Below are 21,634 nucleotides of genomic sequence, written 5' to 3'. Positions count from 1 at the left end.
CAATTCCCAGCTACTCAGGAGGCTGAGACCTGAGGATTGCGGTTTGAAGTCAGCCTAGGGCAGACAAATCACCTCCAGTTGACCAGAAGGAAGCTGGATGGGTGGGGAAGCTTCAGTGCCAGGCTTGAGGAAGAAAATCAAATGAGACCACAAGTTTGTGCTCAGTACTGGCACGCAGGCACATGCCAATTATCTACCTGGTCCCAGGTGGCAGCACAGTGACGGGTGCGGATCAGAGGGTCTCAGGAGCGTGGGGGACACTAGGGTGATGCCACATGGCGTCACACACATGGGGATGAGGATGTAGCTCACAGCCACTGAAGGGGACTTTCTCCTGCCTAGGGGACCAGGCAGATACTGACCCCAGTGCCCGGCACATCTCCAAAGCCAGGTACAGAAACCTGGGTAGCCAGGCCCGCACGCCATGCCAGCCCCAGTTCCTGGCCTTCATCAGGAAGCTGTCCCTACACCAGAACAGGCAAAGGCTGTGCGTGTCCCTTGAGGCTTCGGCTGCTGCACTGTAGATAATTCAGAGTCCAGAGTGCTGCTGCCCATGGCCTCGGGGGCAGCTCGGGTGACCCACTCACTGGGGCTAAACCTGAAACAAACGTGCAGAGTCCAAAATCCAGCTTTCAGGGCAGGAGGCACAAAAAGGCGGCTCCCCAGAAGATAGAAAAGACTTTTGGTGGCCAGGCTGCAGTGGCTCACACCTGTCATCCCAGCTATTCAGGGACTGAGGTCTGAGGATCACAGTTCAAAGCCAGCTCAAGCAGGTAGGAAAGACCATGAGGCCCTCGTCTCCAGTTAGCCACCAGAAAACCAGAAGTGGAGCTGTGGCTCATGTTAGGAGAGCACTAGTTTTGAGCAAAAAAGCTCAGGGAAAGCACCCAAGCCTCAAGTTCTAGCCCCATGACCAACCCCCCCCCCCCAAAAAAAAAAGAGATGCTTGGTGCTGGCTTTAGCCAGTGGTTTACCCAAGGAAGTATAAAGGAGGCATAAATTATAAATTACCCCAGAATAGTGCTGTTGTTTGCAAACAGAAACCAGCACAGTGGCCTCCGGGAGGTGGAGGCAGGAGGATTGTGAGTTACAGGCCCGACTGGGCTACATAGCAAGATCCTGTCTCCGAGAGAAAAGAGAGAGAGAGAGAGAGAGAGAGGAAGAGAGAGGAAGAGAGAGAGAGAGAGAGAGAGAGAAGAATGGAGGAGGGAGGGAGGAAGGGAGGGAGGGAAAGGGCAGGAGAGGGTTGGGGAGGAGAAGGGGTGGCTGTGTCTGGCCCTGGGGTCATGGCTCTGTGTCACGGTGAGTTCAAGTACAGCTGCAGGTAGGGTGAGCTCTGGATGTCTTTTGCCCACAGACTGGCAAGGCTGAGGGTGGGTGGCCACAGCGTGGATGGCACAGTACAGACCGGCCACCCTGGTTCCCTGTAGTGGCCTCTCCACAAGACGAGATGCCCAGTGGCCAGCTCCAGCGTGGGGTTCCAGTGGACAAGGCGTGGGAGGTAGCTGGCCCTTAGTGCTGGTGGCAGCAGTTGATCTTGCCCTCCGCCTGTTCCAGCACGTCGAGCATCTCCTCGATGATGGCCTGCAGGGCCCGGCCCAGCTGGCCCGCATTGTAGGGCTTGCCCAGGGGCGGCACGTGGACAAAGGCAGAGCGCCCGTGGCTCTGGTACAGGGAGGTGTAGTAGGTGAAGTCGCATAGGTACCTGTAGTGGAGGGGGGGAGCAGAGGCATCATTCCACACAGGCCCCTGCAGTGATGTCCCTGGGGCGTGGCCTGAAAGGGATTGTGAAGCCACGGCCCCTGCCTGTCTTTTTCAGACAGGGTCTCACTTTGTAGGCCCATCTGGCTGGGACCATGCAATCCTCCTGCCTCAGGCTCCTGAGTGCTGGCTGGGGTCACAGGCAGGGCCATCACACCCAGTACCCCTTTTCCTCTTTCTGCTTCCTGTGGCTGTACCCTCCAATAGAAGAGTCCCAGTGACCATAAGCCCAAACTCTGAGAGGCTGAGCCAAAGCCAGCTTTGCTTCCTCATCAGTGGTGCTGCCGGGCATGTGGTCAGTGATGGAAGCTGACACACACAACTCCCCCCAGCACCCTAATGGTCCACAAGCAGTCCCCACGTCCCCAAGGTAGTGACAGTGGCCAGCCTGGCCTTCCCAGGGCAGGGGCAGCATGGAGTCCTAGGTTAGTGTAGCCAGAGCTGGTGGTGGACACTGGCTCCCCAGGAAAGGCAACCTGACCAGCAATACAATCCCAACAAGGATGCTTTCTGGGCCTTTCGATATAAGAGCAAGGAAAACATCCCAGTGCAGACAATTCCAGTTGCTCAGGAGTTGGAGACTAGCCTGCCAGAGCAAAACGTTAGTAAGATCCCATCTCCGGCTAGGCTGGACATGGGGGTCACACATGTCATCCCAGCTGTGCAAAAGGTATAGGGAGAAGGACTATATTCTGAGTCCAGCTCTGAACACAACACACGAGACCCTGCCTGAAAACCAAGTAAAGCAAAAGAGCGTCTGCCTAGCCTGTGTGAGGACATTCCAGCAAAATGAACGCCTGTCACCCATCCACAGGAAAACAGCCCTGGGGTTTGAACTAAGCAAGGGCCTAGTGGTTCCCAGTGCAGGCCTTCTAAAGTGGGGCCACGCCCCCTGTGTATAGGCCATGCCCACTACCGAACACCCCCAATACCTGCAAACCCTTACAAAGGAACCAGGCTGTATGCTTCCACTTTGCCTTGTTCAGTCATGCCCCGGGGCAGGCCACATCCACCAGGGAGCCACCCCTGCAACCATGAACCACGCCCCCTGTCCAGCCACGCCCTGGGCTTGGAGCTCTTCTCTAGCCCGTGCCTCCCCAGGGATGTCTGGAGTTCAAATCCCTGGTGTAGCATGCAGACCCGACCTCCTCTGGGGGCTCCGCCCACACTCTGACCTGCAGGGTCCCGCTGCACCCACCTGCCCGCGTCCCTCGAGATGGTCACAGACACATCCAGCCCCAGCATGGTGACACGCTGGCACACCACATCCATGTCGATGATGGAGTCGATGCTTTCAGGCCCATCCTCCACACAGCACTGGGAGCCGGGACAGAAGCGGCAGTTGTCGAGGCCCTTGTAGCCTTTGTTGTGCCCACATTTCTCCAGCGTGATGGCGGTGGCCATGCCCGACACCCCCACGTGCACCACCAACTGCAGGGAGAGGCTCTCAGTGCATGCGCAGGGTCCACAAACACACACAGGTTCCACACGGGGTCCCAGCACACACGGTCCCAGCACACAGTCTCAGGACATGCATGAGCTACACACAGGGTCCCAGCTCACAAATGAGCTCAGCATGTGGGATCAGAACATGCACACGGGACTGGAAGACACAGGACCAGCACACGGATCAGCCCACATGCGCTCAGCTCACACACGCTCAGCAAAGGTGATGCCCCCTGGCCCACCTGGGGGCTGTGCTTCTCCCACAGGGCAGGGATGAGCTGCTGCACAGTCTTGTACTCCACGGGGATCTCATACACATGTAGGTCCACATGGTCACCGAGGCCCAGTTTTTCCAGCTCCTGGGGAGAGGAGAAGGGCGGTCACAGCATGTTCAGGAGCAAACACCAAGCACCCCTCCCATCCCACAGAACAGGGCATACTCCCCCTCCCCCTATCTCCCTGCATCTGAGCCCCACTGTGCAAGCTAGGGCAACACATGCGCCCCCCTCTGGGCCCCATGCCTTAGTGGTAGCACTTATGGATCATAGGGCACAGGGAAGAAAGAGAATGTTACATAAAAGGCAGGTGTTTGAACAAACTGAATATATACTGGGACTGGAACCAGGGCCTCAAGTGCAAATGCTCACCCCAGGCTGCCCCACGGTCTTACTTGCTACTTTAACATATGAATGTGTTGCCTTTAGAAAGAGATCAAGGCAAGGCTCTGATGGCTCATACCCGTAATCCTAGCTACTCACTAGGTTGAGACCTAAGGATTGTGGTTCAAAGCCAGATACAGCAGAAAAGTCTCCTTGAGACTCTTATAACCAATGAACCACTCAAAAATCAGAAGTGAGGCTGGGGATATGGCCTAATAGCAAGAGTGCCTGCCTCATATACATGAGGCCCTGGGTTCGATTCCCCAGCACCACATATACAGAAAATGGCCAGAAGTGGCGCTGTGGCTCAAGTGGCAGAGTGCTAGCCTTGAGCAAAAAGAAGCCAGGGACAGTGCTCAGGCACTGAATCCAAGCCCCAGGACTGGCAAAAAATAAAAATAAAAAAAAATCAGAAGTGGTGCTGTGGTTCAAGTGGTAGGGTGCTAGCCTTGAGTACAAGCAGCTCAGGGACAGTGCTCATGCCCCAAGTTCAAGCTCTAATGCCGGCATAGAAACAGCAATCCCTCCAGCACCACACCTCCACCTTCCATTGGTTGACATAAGGGTCTCATGAACTTCTTGCCTAAACTGGCTTTGAACTAGGGCTCATGTGATCTTCCCGCACAGCCTTGATTGCTGTCACAGTGCCCACTTTACATTACTGTGTGAACACAACCTTTGGACTCAGCTCAATCCTGACTGGTAATGAGTGGACTTGGATTCCAGAAACGCTGAGCTTACAGTGGGGCCAGATTCTACCCTTCTAGAACACAGCCAGTCAACCCTGAACGCCAGGATGGGCCCATGCCTGCAAGGACCAGGCTGAGGCTGGAGAGGGTGCCTCCATCTGCTGAGCTTCAGCCAGGCGTCTGCTGTCCCCTACCCAGGCCTGTGGGCCTGGTAACATCAAGTCCCCAGGCTGGGTGGGCAGGGTCGCGGTGCCCATGGCAATTCATGGCTGCTCAGGAGTCCTCTGATGCAAGGTCAGCTGTCCAGCCACTCTCAGCTCTTTCTCTCTGTGGGGACAGAGCTCGCAGCCATGAGCCCACTGCCACCAAGGGTTATTCGGACCAGGATTAGGGCCCAGGCATCTTGTTGTCTGTGTTTATTTGTTTTTGTCAGTCATAGGGCTTGAAATCTGGGCCTAGGTGCTGTCTCTGAGCTCTTCAGCTCAAGGCTAGAGGTCTACCACTTGAGTCACAGTGCCACTTCTGGTTTTCTGGTGGTTAATTGGAGATGAGAGTCTCATAGACTTTCCTGCCAGGGCTCGCTTTGAACTGCGATCCTCTGATCTCAGCCTCCTGAGTAGCTGGAATTATGGGCATGAGCCACTGGCACCCAGCATCTGTGTTTATTTTTGGATACCAGCTCTCACTATGCCACCCAGGCCAGCTTCAAAGTCTTGCTTCTCCTGCGTCCCCCGACCCACCTCCCTTTCTTGCCTGGCCTGTGCAAGGCTTTGGGTCCATTGCCAACACTGAAACACAAAAATTGCTCAGCTACCTGGGAGGCAGAAATGGGGAGGATCACGGTTCAAGGCCAGCCCAGGTGAAAAGTTAATGTGATCTCCATCTCAACCAACTTGTCAGGTGTGGTGCTTCACACTTGTCATCCAAGCTAGGGAAGGCCAAGGCAGGAGGAACATGGTCTAGCTGGCCCCACAAAGACCAAGACCCCACTGGAAAAATAACAAAAGCAAAAAGGGGCTGGGCTGGGCTATGGCTCAGCCTGCCTAAGCAAGAGTGAGGCTTGGGGCTCAAACCTCAATACTACTAACTAAATAAGGTTACAGGTTGGAGGGGCCACAAAGGGCAAGTCAGTGATTGGGATCTGCAGGGCAGGCCAGGCCTCAGGTGACCAGCTGGGGGTGGGGGAAACACTGGACAGAGTGGCTGGATGTGCAGGACTGCCTGAGCCCAGGGCACAGGCTTCGTCCTGTGCATGGCCAACCCCGCCCCCCTTGGCAGGGCAGCACCCAGCACAGTTAGGAGTAAGCACGGGGCTGGGTCACCACCTGGGAAGCCCCTTGGCACAAACACTCTCTTTGTTCACGGGCAGTGCCCTTAGCAGGTGTGTCTACTCACTGTGCAGCACCTTCTGGGACCTTCTAGGAAGAGAAGGCTGCTGACGGGACTCCCTGCCCCCAATTCCTCCCAGAGCCTCCCAGAAGAGGGGCTCACAAGCCAATACCCCAGACCCCTGGAAGGACAGGACTGGGACATGGGGTCCTGGGGAGGAAGGGGGCATTTCCCCCACCCCCAGACCATAGTGCCAAACAGAGGCAGGGTCCCCACTGAGCAAAAGAGACAGGAAAGAGACAGAGGAGAGGGAGAAACAGACCTGATAGACAGATGGAGAGGACAGAGGGACAGAGAATCTTGCAGCATGGGTCACCCGTGACCCGCTCCTGGGGGCTTCACCTCCAGGCAGCCTGTGCTGTGGAGCCTGCCCCAAGTCCTTCCTAGGGGAATGCCAAAAGAAACAGGGAGTGAGGTGGCAGAGGGTGGTGGGGGTGCTGCCTGGCACATGGGGTGGCCTGGGTTTCCAACTCCTAACTCCTACAGGAAGAAAGCAGCTGTCAGTCACCTCAGGGGAGGTGACAGCCACTGGCATCTGAGTCCCCCTGCATCCTCTGCAGCATGTGTTGCAACCACGGCTCACACCCACCCAGGTACAGCCCCCCCCATGCACACCATCCTAGGGCAGCTCAGCCACTCACCAGGCCACTCACAGACCAGCAGAGGTTTAAACCTGGGGTGCAGAGCCTTCTGGGAACAAGTGTAGAGGAAGGAGAGAATATTCTAGATCCTATATCTCTCAGGGTGCACACTTAAACTTCACAGACACTTCATGCAAGTGTACTCTGTGTGCCAATATCAGACTCTAGTTTTGAGTGTGTGCATGTGTGCGTGTGCTGGTACTAGGGCTTGAACTCAAGGCCAGAACACTCTCCTTTAGCTTTTTCACTCAAGGCTGATGCTCTACTACTCAAACCATGGCTCCACTTTCCACTTTTTGTTAGTTAATTGGAGATAAGAGTCTCCTGGGGCTGGGAATATGGCTTAGGGGTACAGTGCTTGCCTAGCATGCATGAAGCCCTGGGCTCGATTCCTTAGCACCACATAAGTAGAAAAAGCTGGAAGTGGCACTGTGGCTCAAGGGATATAGTGCTAGCCTTGAGCAAAAAGAAGCCAGGGAGAGTGCTCAGGACCTGACTTCAAGCCCAGGATTAGCAAAAAAAAATCTCCCGGACTTTGCTGTGAAGGCTGGCTTTGAACTACAATCCCCAGATCGCAGCCTCCTGAGAAGCTGGGATTACAGGTGTGAGCCACCAGAGCCTGACTGGGCTGATATTGGTTTGGGGCTGCTCTGGAGCTCAAGATCCAAGTGCTGAAGTCATAGGCATATCTGCCACACCTTGCTTCCACTTCTATTTTTCTGTGTTGAGGGAGACTGTGGGCTCCGAGGTTGGCATCTTGTAACCAGACAGTGGTGGGGCGCTTTCTCCTTGTTTTCAACAGGAGGCACCCTGGGTCTGTACAAGGAGGACAGCAGTAACTGGTGTCCCCTGTGGCCGCAGGATGAAAAGCCCCACGGAGCTGCAGGATCTCCAAAGATTGTTTAATTGATTTCACTCTGATTTAGATGCAGACAGCAGCGTCTGAGGCCCAGGACGGCAGACACCGGCTTTGTGTGCACGCAGCCCGTGAAGCCTCCTGTCTGACTCGCACAAAGCCACATATACAGGCTCCAGGATCACGCTGATTCTTTTTGTCTGGGTCTCTGGAGAGCGGGGTGCACGCCGGGCCCTGGCCACGCTCCCATCTCCAGGGCCCTGACCCCCTCCATCCTGCTCCCAGGGCTGGGGGCGGGGGGGGGCACAGCCCAAACTTTAAGGACTGCGGTGGGAAGCAGCAAAGTACAGGGGTGCAGCTGGGGGCTGCTTTTCCTCCAGGACTCTGGGGTGGGGCAGGGGTACTTTAAATCAGGCAGCCAATGGTGAGGATTAATCTGGGCTTGGCTCAGTGTCTGTGGGCTGATTTATAGAAGAAGGAAACCCCCACTCCTTCTCTGCTCATTGTTCCCTGGTCCCCTTTCCAAAGTCCCAGCTGGGAGCACGTCCGAGAGTCTGTTTCCCCCAGAAGCCCCAGCCGAAAACAGCCAGGGGAGCCCCAGGTGAGGCCTTCAGGGACCAGCCTGGTCACAGCCACACGTGGAAGAAATGGGGAAGAGTTTGGGAAATAAGGAGAGGTTCTGTAGTCAAACAAGTCCTGGGTAAAAGCGGGGCCAGCACCCCAAATCTGCAGCCCCTAGTTGGGGAAGGAGGTCCTCTAAACCCCTCCTCTGGGCCCTGGTTGTGAGTTCTCAGGTAACAACCTCGCAAGCTTGGGGGCTAGATTTCCATATCTGTGAAATGGGCACAGCTCCTACAATTGCTCTGTAGAATTTGAGCATCAAGCCCACAAAACCCACAAATGCTCATCCATTTCACTTTCTCTAGGGCCTGGTATTTTAGGGGACCCAGATGCCACGCCTGGCTCCCAGCCCCCCAGAACTTAAGTTACCTGGACAGCAATCCAGCTGGCATTCACAGTGTGCTCCCCAAAAGGCCCAAAACCTAGAACACAGTAAAATGCAACAAATCACCCACCTGCCTGCCACCTGTGAGAGAGGTTGAGGGACACCGGGGCAGCCCTGCCCCCACTGACCCTTGAGGGTCCCCAGAAAAAGCTGCTTGCTCCTCTACACTTCCTGCTGGGACCCTGACCCAGCCTGGGATTATTTCATCACTGGCTTTGTGAAGGGGGGGGGCCTCCTGGACGCTGGGATCTAGGGGTCCCTGCTTGTTGTGAATAACCCAGTTAGGCCCAGCCCTTCCCAGGCCAGGCTGTGGCGAGGTGGTGTAGAGGGCCCTGCCTGCAGCCTGGCACTCAGTGGTGTTTCCTGGCCCAGTTGACAAGAACAGCACAGAAAGCTGTGCCCCCTGCCTGAGGCCACCCAGCAAGAAGATGGAGAAGCAGGGACTCTTCCACCTTCTTCTAGTCTCTGGGTCCTAGGGGGTACCTAATCGTCAGCACTGCCAAACCTAGCACCAGTGGCTCTGCCCTATAATTTTAGCTACTCCGAGAAGGCTGAGATCTAAAGATCATGGTTCAAAATCAGTCCTTGACCAAAAAAGCTAAGGGTTAGGGCCTGAGTTCAAGCCCCAGTGCTAGCATGAAAACCAAAACCAAGCAGCATCTGAAGGGGGCCTGTCTGCTAGACTGTTAGTCACAGGGGTGCTGGCCCTGCAATGAGGCCCAGCTCCACCCTTGGCCCACGATTTCCGTGGGCTTGAAATGAACCCAGTGAGCTCCGGATTATTAAGTCCACCCCACCCTGGACATTCCTCAGTTATCCCACCTTTGGACAGGTATGGCCTGTCCTACTCTCCCCAAATTGCAGGGCCAGCCCTGGGCCACCAACTCCTGCTGGAAATAGCCCACTCTCCACACTGACCCCTGGGGGTAGAAATCAAGGTGCCCCCAAGCTGACCCTTTGGCCCAGGTCAAGATGCCCCCCCCACGCCGACCCCTGTGGCCTAGGTCAAGGTGCGCACCCCACGCTGGCCCCTGGGGGCGCGGGGCCAAGGCGTCCACCCCACACTGACCCCGGTGGCCCAGGTCACGTCGTCCCCTCACGCTGACCCCTGGGGGCAGAGGTCAAGGCGCCCTCCCACGCTGACCCTTTGAGGGACGAGGTCAAGGCGCTGGCCATCGCCGGCGGAAGCGACCCGGAGCAGGCGGAGCTCGGCAGCTCCAAGGAACAAGTGGGTCTCGGGGAGTCAGTGACAGCCAGTGTGGGGCTCAGCTACCCACGACCAGGCCCCCACCGGCCCAGGAACAGCCCTGCGTCCGCGCAGCCCCGGGAGCAGCGGCCGCAGTTCCTCGGCCACCCGGACACTTCCGGCCCGCAGGTCGATCCTCATCCCCAGGCCCGGGGCGGGGACGGGCAGCGGCTCGGTGACCGGGAGGTCGCTGACCCCGCTCCGGAAAGCCCCTGGATCGCCCCCGAGTTCCTGGCTGCCGGACTCGGGACCCCGACGCCCGCTTGGAACGAGCTGGGCTCCCGCCGGCGGTGACGTCCGCCCAGCTGGGGACCATCATCGCCCCGTGCCCGTCCGATCGCATCGCCCACGGCCCGCCCCTGTCCGCGGCCTTCACGCACCGGTCACCACCACTGCCTTCCTGGGCTGTTCCATGGCGGGCTGGCTGAGCCTCTGACCCGCCGGCGAACAGACTGGCGCGGCCGCCGCCGCCGCCGCCGCCGCCGCCGCCGCCGCCGCCGCCGCCGCCGCCGCCGCCGCCGCCGCCGCCGCCGCCGCCGCCGCCGCCGCCGCCGCCGCCGCCGCCGCCGCCGCCGCCGCCGCCGCCGCCGCCGCCGCCGCCGCTCTGCCCGCGCCCTGCCCTGGCCCCCTACACGGCTGCCAGTCAATGTTCAGACCCCGCCTCTAGCCCCTACCCCGCCGGGCCCTCGGCGCGCTCAAGTCACCCAGACCCCGCCCCGGACCCTTGCTCGGCTGCCAATCTCGGTTCAGGCCCAGCCCCTAGCCCCGTCCCCAGGCCCCACCCCGGCTGCCAATCCCGGTTCAGACCCCGCCCATAGGCCCGCCCCTGCCGGGCCCTCGAGCGGGCTAGCCACCCAGACCCCCTGCTCCGCTGCCAGTTGCGGCTCATACCCCGCCCCCGCCGGGCCCTCGGCGCGCGCACCCCGCCCCCTTCCGGCCGCTGGGCTTGCGCGTCCCCGCTGACAGCGCAGACCCTCCCAGGGCTCGCGGTCGTCAGTGCTCCGCTGCGAGTACCGGTCCCGCTCCAGCCCTGGCCACTGTCAGTCGCTCAGCGTGCGCGTCCCCGCCACAGCCCAGGGCCCTCGCCCGGTCGCGCGCGTCCCTGCCATGGCCTTGGCGCTTTCTGGAGGTGCAAAACCTGACTGGTTTTCCTCCTTGGGCTTCCTCTTCAGTGCTCCCTTGTCTCTTCCTCCGAGGGTCTCCTTGACTGCCGCCCCGCAATGTGTCCTCCACTGGGGCGGGGGAGTAGAGGGTCCTTTGCAATTAGGCCTCTCTCTATTCTCATTTCCTTGGGCTGTTAACTGGCACACAGTAGGCCCTTGCCTACTGTATCCTGTGCCAGAACTCCGAACTAAATACTGAGAAAAAGAAAACAGCCTCTGGCTGTGTCCATGGAGACTGGGTTGGACCTTGGACCTGGGGCCCTACTTCTCATTCCAGGCGTCCTTAACCCCAACTGCCAGGACACTGGGGACGGACCCCGCCCCTCCGCTGCCACACACACCCCCCCTCAGACCCAGGGCAGAGTTCTGGGCCCACCTCCGCCACGCTTGCCAGCTTGAGCCTGAGGTCACAGGCTCTGCTGGGCAGCTATTTCGGTGTCTGGCAGCTACAGGTAGAAGCTGGAACATCTGAGCTTGGCCAGAACCAGCCAGGGGCGCAACACCCAGTCTGGATGGGAGAAGCCGCCCGTCAGATAAAAGGAAACCTCATCTTTGGGATCTGGTGCCCCACATGGTGCTGATGGCTGTCCCCACGGGCAGGTTCCCCACCACAGATCCAAACAATCCTGGATGGATAACTTTCCAGCACAAACTGCACCAGAACTTCCCTGGACACAAGAGTATTTCCTGGTCCTTATTTCCTAAATAATGCAGTGTAAGGACTTTACAACGCCTTCCATGTAGTAACAGGATTCTAAACTACGGAGAGGTAGCCAAAATCTGTGAGGACAGAGGCAGAGTCTGTGGAAACATTATTTTGGGAGAGACACAGAGCTTTGTTAGGATAAGGCCCTGGAACCAATCAGCTTGCAGATGCCATCGCATCTGGTGGACCAATCCTCTTAAGGATACCATGGCAAAACCAGTGGATCAATCAGCCTGTGGATACCATAGGAAATGCCGGAAGACCAATCGGCATGCAGCTACCACACTAGGGTCTGGTGGACCAGCTGGAACCCTTGCTGGAAGCTGGCTTCCCACGGTCAGGCACCTCCATCTCTCCATGCACTGGGAAGAAGGGAAGAGGCCCGGTGCTGGTGCTCATGCCTGGGATCCCAGCCACGCAGGAAAGGTAGTGGCCAGCCTAGGCAGCAAAGTCCAACGAACCAGCAAAAAGCTGAAGGTGGCACTGTGGTTCAAGTGGTGGAGTGCTAACCTTTGTGGTGAAGAAGCTCAGGGACAGCACTGGGACCCTGCATTCAGGCTCCCTGGCCTGGCACACACACAAACAAAAGAATCAAAAAGTCATCATCCAACTCCACAGCATGCTCATCACTCGTCTTGCTTCGTTATTTAAATAGGGGGGGTCTCATTGTCTTGCTCTGGGCTGGCCTCAAACTAGTACCCTTCTAATCTCTGCCTCCCGAGTTAATTTTCTTCAAGGAGTCTTTTCTTTCATTGGATAGGTGCAGTGGAATTTAGACAGGAAAAAAAAACAAAACCCAATCCACCAGGAGTACATTGTATCAAATACTCGAGATCTCCTTGTAAAGAGCTGAAACAAAGTTAGGAATTAACTCCTTGGCCAGTTGGCCTTGTTGTTCTGGGGCCTGTGGCGAGGTGTGAGGTAGGGCTGACAGGTTGAGCTGGGGCCAGACAAGGTCTTCTCCAGTTCACACCTCTATGTACCAAAGGACCCCTTTGTGTCACCACAACCCAATTCCCAGCACCTCCCAATAGCACTGAGACGCTGGCCTTTGCAGATGGAACCTGAGACCCACAGGCTTAAACAGCTGGAAAGGAAAGGCTCTCCCAAGCATCAGATACAGCTGGACCTGGGATTCAATCCAGCCTCATGACTCATGGGAGCTGGGCACTAGGCAAAGTTTGTATCTGACTCATTGTGGCAGCTGAAGCCAGGGGAAGCTCCCTGATTGGTTGGGCTGGAGCCACTTCTCAGGTAGCTTCCTGATTGGCTGGGCCTGAATCATATGTCCCAAACTGGAGTTGGGGGTGGAGGCTGATTGACACAGCCTAAAATATAAGACAAGCAAATCCACCCACTCTGGCTTCTAAAGTTAACCAGGAGGCCTGGCAAGGTGGGGGTCGTGCTGGCAAAGCAGGGCCGCCTATGGCGGTCCAGTGTAGAAGAGAGGATGCTTCCATCTGAGGAGTCAAGGAGTCCACAATGGGAGGTGTTATCACTGTTGCATACCAGATACCCAGGTGGGCCTCGAGTCCACAAAAATAGGCACCAGCACTCAATCGGGCTAGGAGTCTTTATTTAGCTGTGCAGAGTGTCTGCTAGCCACCACCCGGATGGTGACAAACACCGCTGGGGCCACATAGGGCTGGGCTTGACAGTCATCACATTTACCACACACACGCAGGTGGTCCAGGAGGAAGAATCACATTTACCACAAGTAGGTGGTCTGGCAGGTTAGGCAAAGCAAGGAAGCAGAATTACTGTTAGTGATTACAATCCCAGTAAACCCCAGCCATCCAAACAATCAAAGTAATAGCGATTTCAGTAAATTCTAGTAAACAAGGCAAAGCAATACAATTCATGGTCCTAGGTGTGACTACTTAGCCTTAAGCTTTTTCTCTTCCTAGAACTCCCCCTAAACTGAGTGGTCTTCCTCATTCCTTTCTTTTGCCTAGGTCCAGCTGTTTTGGGCTCCTGTTCTTTGGCTTAGGTTTGCCCCTCCCCAGGCCCACTAGTTTGTCTAAGTCTACTGTTTCTAGGGACTCAAAGAAGGGCGTTCCCCTACACCTTTCACTTGGTTTCCACAATTGCAGACTCCACTAGCTGCCCTGGGATGGGATCTAAACTTCAAGTGGGTTAAGCAACATAGGCTTAGCACCCAGGTTGTAGTTCAGTGGCTAGAGCACTTGCCTAGAATGGGAAAGAGCCCCAAGTTCCATCCCCAGCACTGAAACAAACAACAAAACCTTCCTTGGGATCCTATTAGTGGAAATTCAGAGGGTTCGGCCTCAGGTATAGGTGGATCTAGGAGTCCTGAGCCCTTGAGTCTCACTCCACCAAACAGCTTCACTCACTCACCAGTCTTCCTTTTGGCAAAAAGCATGGACCAGAAGATGGCGCTGGGCTCTGCTATCTCATCTAAGCACACCGGTGTGGCTCGGTCCCTCTGCACCTTGTTCGGGAAGTTTCACTGGCCTTGACAGGGCCCAGGCGCCTCTTTCACAGAATCACTGTGGGGGGGGGGGGGGGGGGGGGAGGGGCGGGGATGGTGAATTCTCACTGCCGGCCTCATGTGGAAACGCCTGCGACCCAGGCATAGGGGAAACGGAGTCAGGAGGATCCCTAGTTCCCGGCCAGCCTGGGCCGGCCTGGCTCAACCTGGCCTCTTTCCAAAGCAGAACAGACTCAATACACTGCAGTGACCGGGCTCAGCCACTGGGAGTCACCCTCACAGAAGCTTCCCTTTGCGCTAAAGACTTCACACGTAGAAAAGTCTAGAAAAGTTCTGAAAGGGAGAGGCAGCTAGTGATTACCTTTCGCTGCGGTGGCTCCCCCAGCCTTCACCCAACCTCTGAGGCACCGCAAGGTCTCCCCCAGGCTTATCTCCAACTCTGCCATCCTCTAGGTGCCAAGGATTCACGTGACCCCTTTAGGCGATGCCTGGGGGCCTGGGACGCCACCGCTGTTGGGGGTGGGGGGGTCAGAGAGGTCCCCTTCAGGGCCACTTGAATCCTCTATGACTCCAGGGTAGTATTCTCTTATTCCGCTATTGGGTACTCCGTCTCAGACCTTGGGAGCCCATTCAACCAAGGGGTGGAGGGAAAGGATGCCGGGGAGGGGCCCCACGTGCAATTCTGAGCCATGACAAGTGGGACCCGAGGAGCAGATGGTCAGCTTTGCCCGGCCCTGGGCTGGGGACACCCTGAGTCCCCGTGGGGCTGGCCCCGGGACGCAGGGGGGATGCAGGCCAGGACGCCTAGACCCCCAAAGCTCTGCAGGGCGCCTGCCTTCGCTCTCTGCGGCTTCAATTACCCACAGACAACTGAAGTCCAAAAATAACACATGGAAAATTCCAGAAACGGACTAACCAGGAGACCCTGAAGCGACAACCGCCCCCCCACCCCCGTCCTCCTGGAGCTGGGGAGTCAGCTCCGGCTATGCGCATGCGCACGCCCCCTCACCCACAATGCCCGCGCGGCTCTTCCGCCTTTTGCATCATCGCCAGCGCACTTTACGGCCCTCCGCCCTACTCCCCCGGATAAGGACTGGTTCAACGTCCCGTCCCGCCTCCCTCCTCGACGATTGGTTCGCCGTCTCGCAAGCTCCACGCTGACTGGCTCGCGCGTCTGCCACTCCTTTTCGGCCAAGTGGCGCGCAGTGCGGCGGCGAGCGGTGGGAGCTTGAGCGGTGCCAGTGGCCGGGTAACCTCGACCGCGCCGGCGATATGGTGAGGGCGAGGCGTCGTTGGCGGCTTCCGGAGCGGAGTGTTGAGGCTCTCGCGGACCCTCCGGGCGGCGCCGGGAGTGGGGCGGATGGCAGCCATGTGTGGAGACCCGCCCCTTGGCTGGAGGCGGGGAAACTGAGGCGGGCGCCCCCGCGGCCTCCCTTCGAGTGGCGCGGTGAAGGCCGCGCACGGGCGTGGGCTCCGCCTCTCGTTAGCTGGGGGCGCGGTCCCCTCGCCTCCCGGGCCACCCATGCTTCCTCCCGGGTTAGGGCGCGGGGGAGCACTCTGCTCCCAGGCTTGGAGAGGAAAGGCGAGGAGTCTCCGATTTGCGGGTTTTTCTAGCGGCGTCAGAGCTGGGAAATTCTTGGCCGTCGGCACCCAGCTTCTGTAGGGTTTTGGGTTTGGGGTTGTTTTTTTTTTTGGCTGCGGGCGCCGTCCCTGAGCCTTTTGCACCCAAGTTTAGCGCTCCAGCGCTGGAGCCACCACAGCTCCACTTGTGGCTTTTTGGTGGTTTACTAGAGATAAGAATCTCACGGAGGGGCTGGCATAGTGGTAATGCGTGCCTCGTATACATGAAGCCCTGGGTTCGAATCCTCAGCACAACATATATAGAAAAAGCCAGAACTGGCGCTGTGGCTCAAGTGGTAGAGTGCTAGCTGGTGCTGTGGCTCAAGTGGTAGAGTGCTAGCCTTGAGCAAAAAGAAGCCAGGGACAGTGCTCAGGCCCTGAGTTCAAGCTCCAGGACTGGCAAAAAATAAAAATAAAAAATCTCACGGAGACTTTTCTGCCCGTGCTAGCTTCGAACCCAGATCTTCACTCAGTTTCCTGAGTCGCTGGGATGACAGGTGTGAGCCACCGGGGCACAGTCCACGGCTGCCTTTGAGGGCCCCACCTGTTGTCTGGTGGCTCTGTGTGTACTACCTGTCCCCACTTGAGCCTCCGTTCTCAGCCCCAGCCTCTCTGCCTGTTGAGAGTGTTTCCCTCCTAAGTGCAGTTAGTAATTTATCCTGGTCCTCAAAGGCCACACCCACCAAGAAAATTCTTCCTGTCTGGCTGAGCAGACTGGTAGTAAATAAACAGGGTAATTAGAGGTTGGCCGGGCCTTGGAAACGCAGGTGTCCAATGCAAGGTGGCCATTAGCAGGCCTGGCGGGTGGAGGTGATGTTCTGGGCCTTGGGAAGGTCTGGGGGAAGCTGCAGGATAGAGGCTACTCTCTGGCCTCCACAAGGTCTGGGAAAGGCACCAGGGTGGAGGCAGCACAGCAGTCAAAGTCAGCTGTGTATATGGAGGAGGCAGTACTGTCCCTTGGAGTGACACAGGTCCTTCCCACTGCCCTCAGTGTTTTCCTGGGGGGACAGAGCTCTGGGCTCTGGGTCCTTCCACCTGCAGTGCCTGTATATGAGCATAGGGGGAGGGGCCATCCCCTGTGGTGACCTAGGGTCACCTGATGGCAGCAGCCCTGGTGTGCCCCTGGGCAGGGCAGGTCCCTCCTACATAGCCCCTGCTTGGGGGTGGGGGGGCAGGTGTCTCACCCCTGCTAGGCTCCGTGGGAGGAAATAGGCCAAGCTGGGGTCAGTAAGCCCTGCAGGACCCCACTGTGGGCTTGGTGTCCTGGTTGGTGTCTCATTCAAGACAAACTTGTGGCCACCACCACCTTGTCATACCTACCTCTTAGGAAGCTGTGCAGGAAGAGGTTCAGTGCTGGCTTCCTGCTGACCCAGGCCTGTAGCTGAGCCTCTCAGATGACTTGGGGGTGGACAGTCCCCTCACAGGTTGTCCTGGTCAGCTCAGAGCCAGGTGGGTGGAAGCATCTGGGTGCTGTTGGCAATATGGAAGGGCCACTTCCAGCTGGGCCATCCAGGCAAGGTCTCATCCTCCACTCAGCACCTGGAGGCCCAGGCAGGAGGATCATTGGCCCTCTATGAAGGTTTTGTTCTCTACCCAGCTTGTGTAACAGCTAGACTTTCTGGAACCTTCTTGTGTCTGGCCTGGGGATCTTTGTGGCCCAGCTCACACATGGCCCCCCACAGGCTGGGCTGGGGCTCCCTGGGCCTCTGTCCTGTGTCCTCACCTATACCTTTCAGAGTCCAACCTGGGCAGGGAAGGGTCCCCGTGTAGGGTGTGGCGGCAGCTGCCTCCTCGTTTCCATGGTGTAGATGGAGATGGAGACTCTGAGGTGCCCTGGGCCCTTCTGGGATATGGTCTAGGGATTGGTTACGAGGAGCAAACAGGCCTTGAGTCTGGGTAGGTGTCCGTAAGCCTCAGGCTGTGGGGCTTCTGCACATGCTGCGTTACATTGGGGATGTGGGGGGGGATGGAGCCCCCACATCTAGTCACGCATACTTTATTGTCTGATGGTTTCCTGTGGCCCTGAGAGTGGGGAGGTGGGCACAACCTGGAGAATGGGGCAGAAGGGACAGTGACTGCTGAGCTGCCCTTGGATGGGTACATCTGGAGGCAGTGTCTGGACCTGACTCTCTCTCTTTGCAGCTTCCCCTGTCATTGCTGAAGACAGCTCAGAACCACCCCATGGTGAGTAGGTGCCCCTCCACATATGTCCCAGGGCCACCCTGGGACCCCAGGCACTGCCCACCCTCTTTCTCTCCCCTGCAGCTGGTGGAGCTGAAGAATGGGGAGACATATAATGGGCACCTGGTGAGCTGCGACAACTGGATGAACATCAACCTGCGGGAGGTGATCTGCACGTCACGGGTGAGCGTGGACGGGAGGAAAGGGCTGCTCATTCAGCTGGGACAGTGCCCAGGGCCTGGTGAGCATCAGGGTACAGTGGCTGCTGTGGCCAGCAAGCAGCAAGGATGCTGCTTAGGGCCCATGGCCTGGAAGGAGCCGCTCCTCCCCCCTCCTCCCCGTGATTATGGGGTCTCTCCGCTCCCACTTGCCTAGGGCTCTGCTCTCTTGTGCCAGGCAGGTGCTGGCAGCCACACAGAAGACTTGATTCAGATGGCCCAGGGGGTATCTGTGTTGGTGTGTTGAGGCAGCGTCTGGGTGTCTGGAACAGCAGGCCTCCTGGCACTGTCCTCCCTCCCCCTGTGTTCTGGGGTGACAAGTTGTGGGCGCGTGTCCACCTCTGGGAACACAGGGTCTGTGGCGGTCAGTGCTGCCCCCTGCATAGGCCCTGAGCTGGGCAGAGGCCGGGGAGGGCGCATGCTGACTATGGGCCTGGGGCATGTGGCAGGATGGGGACAAGTTCTGGCGCATGCCCGAGTGCTACATCCGGGGCAGCACCATCAAGTATCTGCGCATCCCGGATGAGATCATCGACATGGTGAAGGAGGAGGTGGTGGCCAAGGGCCGCGGGCGTGGTGGCCTACAGCAGCAGAAGCAGCAGAAGGGTCGTGGCCTGGGCAGTGCGGGCCGAGGTAGGTGGGCTGGGGTAGGTGGGTGGGTGGAGGTAGGGGAGAGCAGTGTCCCCCTCGTCCTTGGTGTGGGAGGAGGGCGACATTGACAACACACACTCCAGGATCTGGCTGTGTCTCCCCTGCCCCACGCACTGCGCACATGTCACCTCCCAAGCCTCCCTCATGTGGGGAGGGGTCAGGTGAGACACAGCTGCTGGGCTACGGGCAGGGACCTTGCTCTGGCCTGGCGTGAGCCTCAAGCCCAGGTGTCGGCTGCACCCCAGCAGTGGACACAGCATCCTGTGCTGTGGAGAGCCATGGTAGGGAGCCCCTCACAGCCACCCTGGGATGGGAACACCGCAACCTGCGTGGTGGGCACTCCTGTCCCCAGTGTTCCAGGGAAGGCTGCCCACCCATGGGGCCAACACTGCCTGTTTCTTGCTTTGGCTTGAAGGTCGTCATGTAACGTGGCTAGAAGGTTCTGTTAGGAACCTGCCCTAGTAGGGTGTGCGAGGCTGGCGGGCTGTGGCCCAGTGTAGGGAAGGCCCTGCACCCACCTGGCTCTGGGGGCACCCCTGCCCCAGGGAGCCCCCCCAGTCATGGCTGTTCTGTCCTCAGGTGTGTTTGGGGGCCGGGGCCGTGGCGGGATCCCAGGCACGGGCCGCGGGCAGCCGGAGAAGAAGCCAGGCAGGCAGGCAGGCAAGCAGTGAGGCTGGAGCCTCCTCAGGAGCCTCAGGTGGAGCCTCGCTTTTATGTTCAAGCAAATCTTCACCCACAGGACTTGTGGTGAATTTGCCGGACCTGCAGTGGAATTTCCGGAACACTCCATGCGGGGTGTCTTCGGTATGTCTGAGAACTCCACCGTGGTTATGGTCCTTATTCTGTGTTTCATATGGGAATCGCTGCATCCTGTGGCCAGCAGGGGTGGATCTTTATTTACAGCCGGTACCCCAAGACCGAGCAAGAAGGATCCTGGTCACCCCAAGTGGCCTTCTGCAAACACTGGTCCAGCCTGCCCCTTCCCACCTTCTCAGTGACAAAGTAAAGCATCTGGGGTTGACTAAATGGGGCTTGCTTTCTGTATTTATTTAGTACATATTATTAGTGCCTTGAACTGAGGACCTGTGTGCTGTCCTCTTTTCACTGAAGGCTGGTGCTCTCTCACTTCAGCTACAGCTCCACTTCTGCCTTCTTGGTGGTTTAATAAGAGTCTCACAGCCTTCAGCCTTTCCTGCCTGGGCTGGCTTTGAGTGGTGATCCTCAGATCTCAGCCTCCTGAGGAGCTGGGATGGTGACAGGCGTGAGCCACCACTGCATAGTTTTAATCAGACATGGCTAAAAATGAAAGTTTTCTAAAATCAAAAGCAGTGCCTCCCACACACATTAAATTTGCTCCCTGTGCAGCTCTGTTCACTGGAATGGGGTCTGCCTCCCTTCCAGAGTGTAGGGTACCCTGAGCCAGGAATAGACAGGGAAGGGAGCTTGTGGCTGCCCCCTCCCCCAGTGTGGGTGCCAACCAGACCCTAGTGCCTAACCGCCATGTGTGCTGGCCGGGTGCTGTCCTCATGGGAGAGGCAGCCCTGCTTCCCCAGGGCCCCTCGTGGAGGCATCTGGGTTGCAGGTTCCAGGTCAGCCTGGGCCATAAAAGGAGCCATAGCCTCCAGGGTCCCAGCATGCTCCTCTTGAGACAAGGCCTGGAGCTGACCCAGGCAGGACTGTGGAAGCTTCCCCCTCTTACTTCCTCCCGTCACCCTGGGCCACCGAGGGCTGCACAGACGCTGACACAGCCTCGGGACCCTGCAGGGGCTGCCCTGGGCTCGTGGGACATATTGGGGTGGGCAGAAACCTGCTCCAGGGCCACGGGACAGGTCAATGTACCAGCCTGGGAGAGCTGTCCCAGTGTTCCTTAAGGCATGCGGCATGCACAGGGTCTGCTGGAGCGTTTGCTATGTGGGGCCTGGTCTTGGCCCGGGCTGGCCTCTGTGCTGGCTCTTAGGTGTGCTCCTGGCCCAGCAGCGCCTGCGCCCTAGGGTCTTATCCTCACACTGCCCTGTGCAGGTTTCACAGCCTGCGCCACCTGTTCACCAGGGAGACACACCCCACGCCTGTGCCCTGCCTTGGGGGGAATAGGAGAGGGGGTAGGGCGGTGGTAGCACAGGCGTATATTCAGGGAGGAGGAAGTTCCCCCCCCCCCCACCTCAGGGCTCTGGGCTGGTGCACTGCCAGACAGGCTGGGTTCAAAGGTCAGCCCTGCCCCACTGCTGACCTCACCTCCATCTGTCCACTACCTGGCTCTGTCCCAAACACTGGATACTGTTCCTCTCCGCGCCCCACCCCCCCAACTCCTGGGCCCTGGGGCAGAGAGGTGGGTGACCTGGGCAGGATGAGTGGGAAGCCCAGGCCTCCAGCACTGGGTGACCTGAGGCCTGGCCTGCGTCATCGCCACAGCTGTCACCACTGTCCCCAGGCAGCCCCAAGCCTGAGCTCAGCCCTTCCTGTCTCTGCCCTGTGATAGGACTGCCCTGCACTGCAGCAGTGGTTTCTAGAAGCTTCTGTGAAGAGCATAGGTCCCCTCTCCTCCCCCGCTGGCTGTAGGAGGCCTCCGCCTCTGGGGAAACTGAAAGTGCAGCCAATTTCCCAGCCTGGGCTTCTAGATCCTACTGCCTATCTGCCTGTCACCTGAGGAGGCTCACTTCCTGCCATCTGGGTCCATGGGGGCAGGAGGGGGGTCTGGCTGCCTACCCTGGCTCTGCAGAGCCCCTTCCTCTGGAGCACGTAGCCCATCACCTTCCCTGCCCTCAGAGGGCCTTGCTCAGCCCACAGTTGATCAGGCAGGGAGCAGCCAGGCAAAGGCCCTGTGTCCCACGATGGATGAGTAAAATGAACGGGAAATGGGAAGGGAGTAGCCAGAGTGTGGAGCCCCTAGCAGTGCCAGGCAGGATGTGGGGGTAGCGAGTCTTGTGGCAGGGGGCAAGGGGTTGGGGATCAA

At 58.2% G+C, this 21,634-nt stretch overlaps 2 protein-coding genes across 2 annotated transcripts; one reads left to right on the top strand and one right to left on the bottom strand.

Annotated features, from left to right (window-relative positions):
- Window positions 1–815: 815 nt before the first annotated feature.
- Window positions 816–10,182, bottom strand: Pgpep1 (pyroglutamyl-peptidase I). Its single transcript, XM_048342584.1, has 5 exons — window positions 10,074–10,182; window positions 8,432–8,484; window positions 3,450–3,566; window positions 2,960–3,192; window positions 816–1,705 (listed from the first exon to the last, which is right to left on the bottom strand). The coding sequence occupies exons 1-5, from the start codon at window positions 10,105–10,107 to the stop codon at window positions 1,513–1,515; spliced, it is 630 nt and encodes a 209-aa protein (XP_048198541.1). The 5' UTR covers window positions 10,108–10,182; the 3' UTR covers window positions 816–1,512.
- Window positions 10,183–15,135: 4,953 nt separating this feature from the next.
- Window positions 15,136–19,710, top strand: Lsm4 (LSM4 homolog, U6 small nuclear RNA and mRNA degradation associated). The gene is made up of 5 exons (XM_048342578.1): window positions 15,136–15,289; window positions 17,777–17,818; window positions 17,900–17,998; window positions 18,483–18,666; window positions 19,264–19,710. The coding sequence occupies exons 1-5, from the start codon at window positions 15,287–15,289 to the stop codon at window positions 19,353–19,355; spliced, it is 420 nt and encodes a 139-aa protein (XP_048198535.1). The 5' UTR covers window positions 15,136–15,286; the 3' UTR covers window positions 19,356–19,710.
- Window positions 19,711–21,634: the final 1,924 nt, after the last annotated feature.

Source organism: Perognathus longimembris, chromosome 3, assembly GCF_023159225.1.
Source record: "Perognathus longimembris pacificus isolate PPM17 chromosome 3, ASM2315922v1, whole genome shotgun sequence".
Lineage (NCBI taxonomy): Eukaryota > Metazoa > Chordata > Mammalia > Rodentia > Heteromyidae > Perognathus > Perognathus longimembris.
Note: the sequence above shows the minus strand (reverse complement) of the source record. Positions and strands in the feature narration are given on the sequence as shown.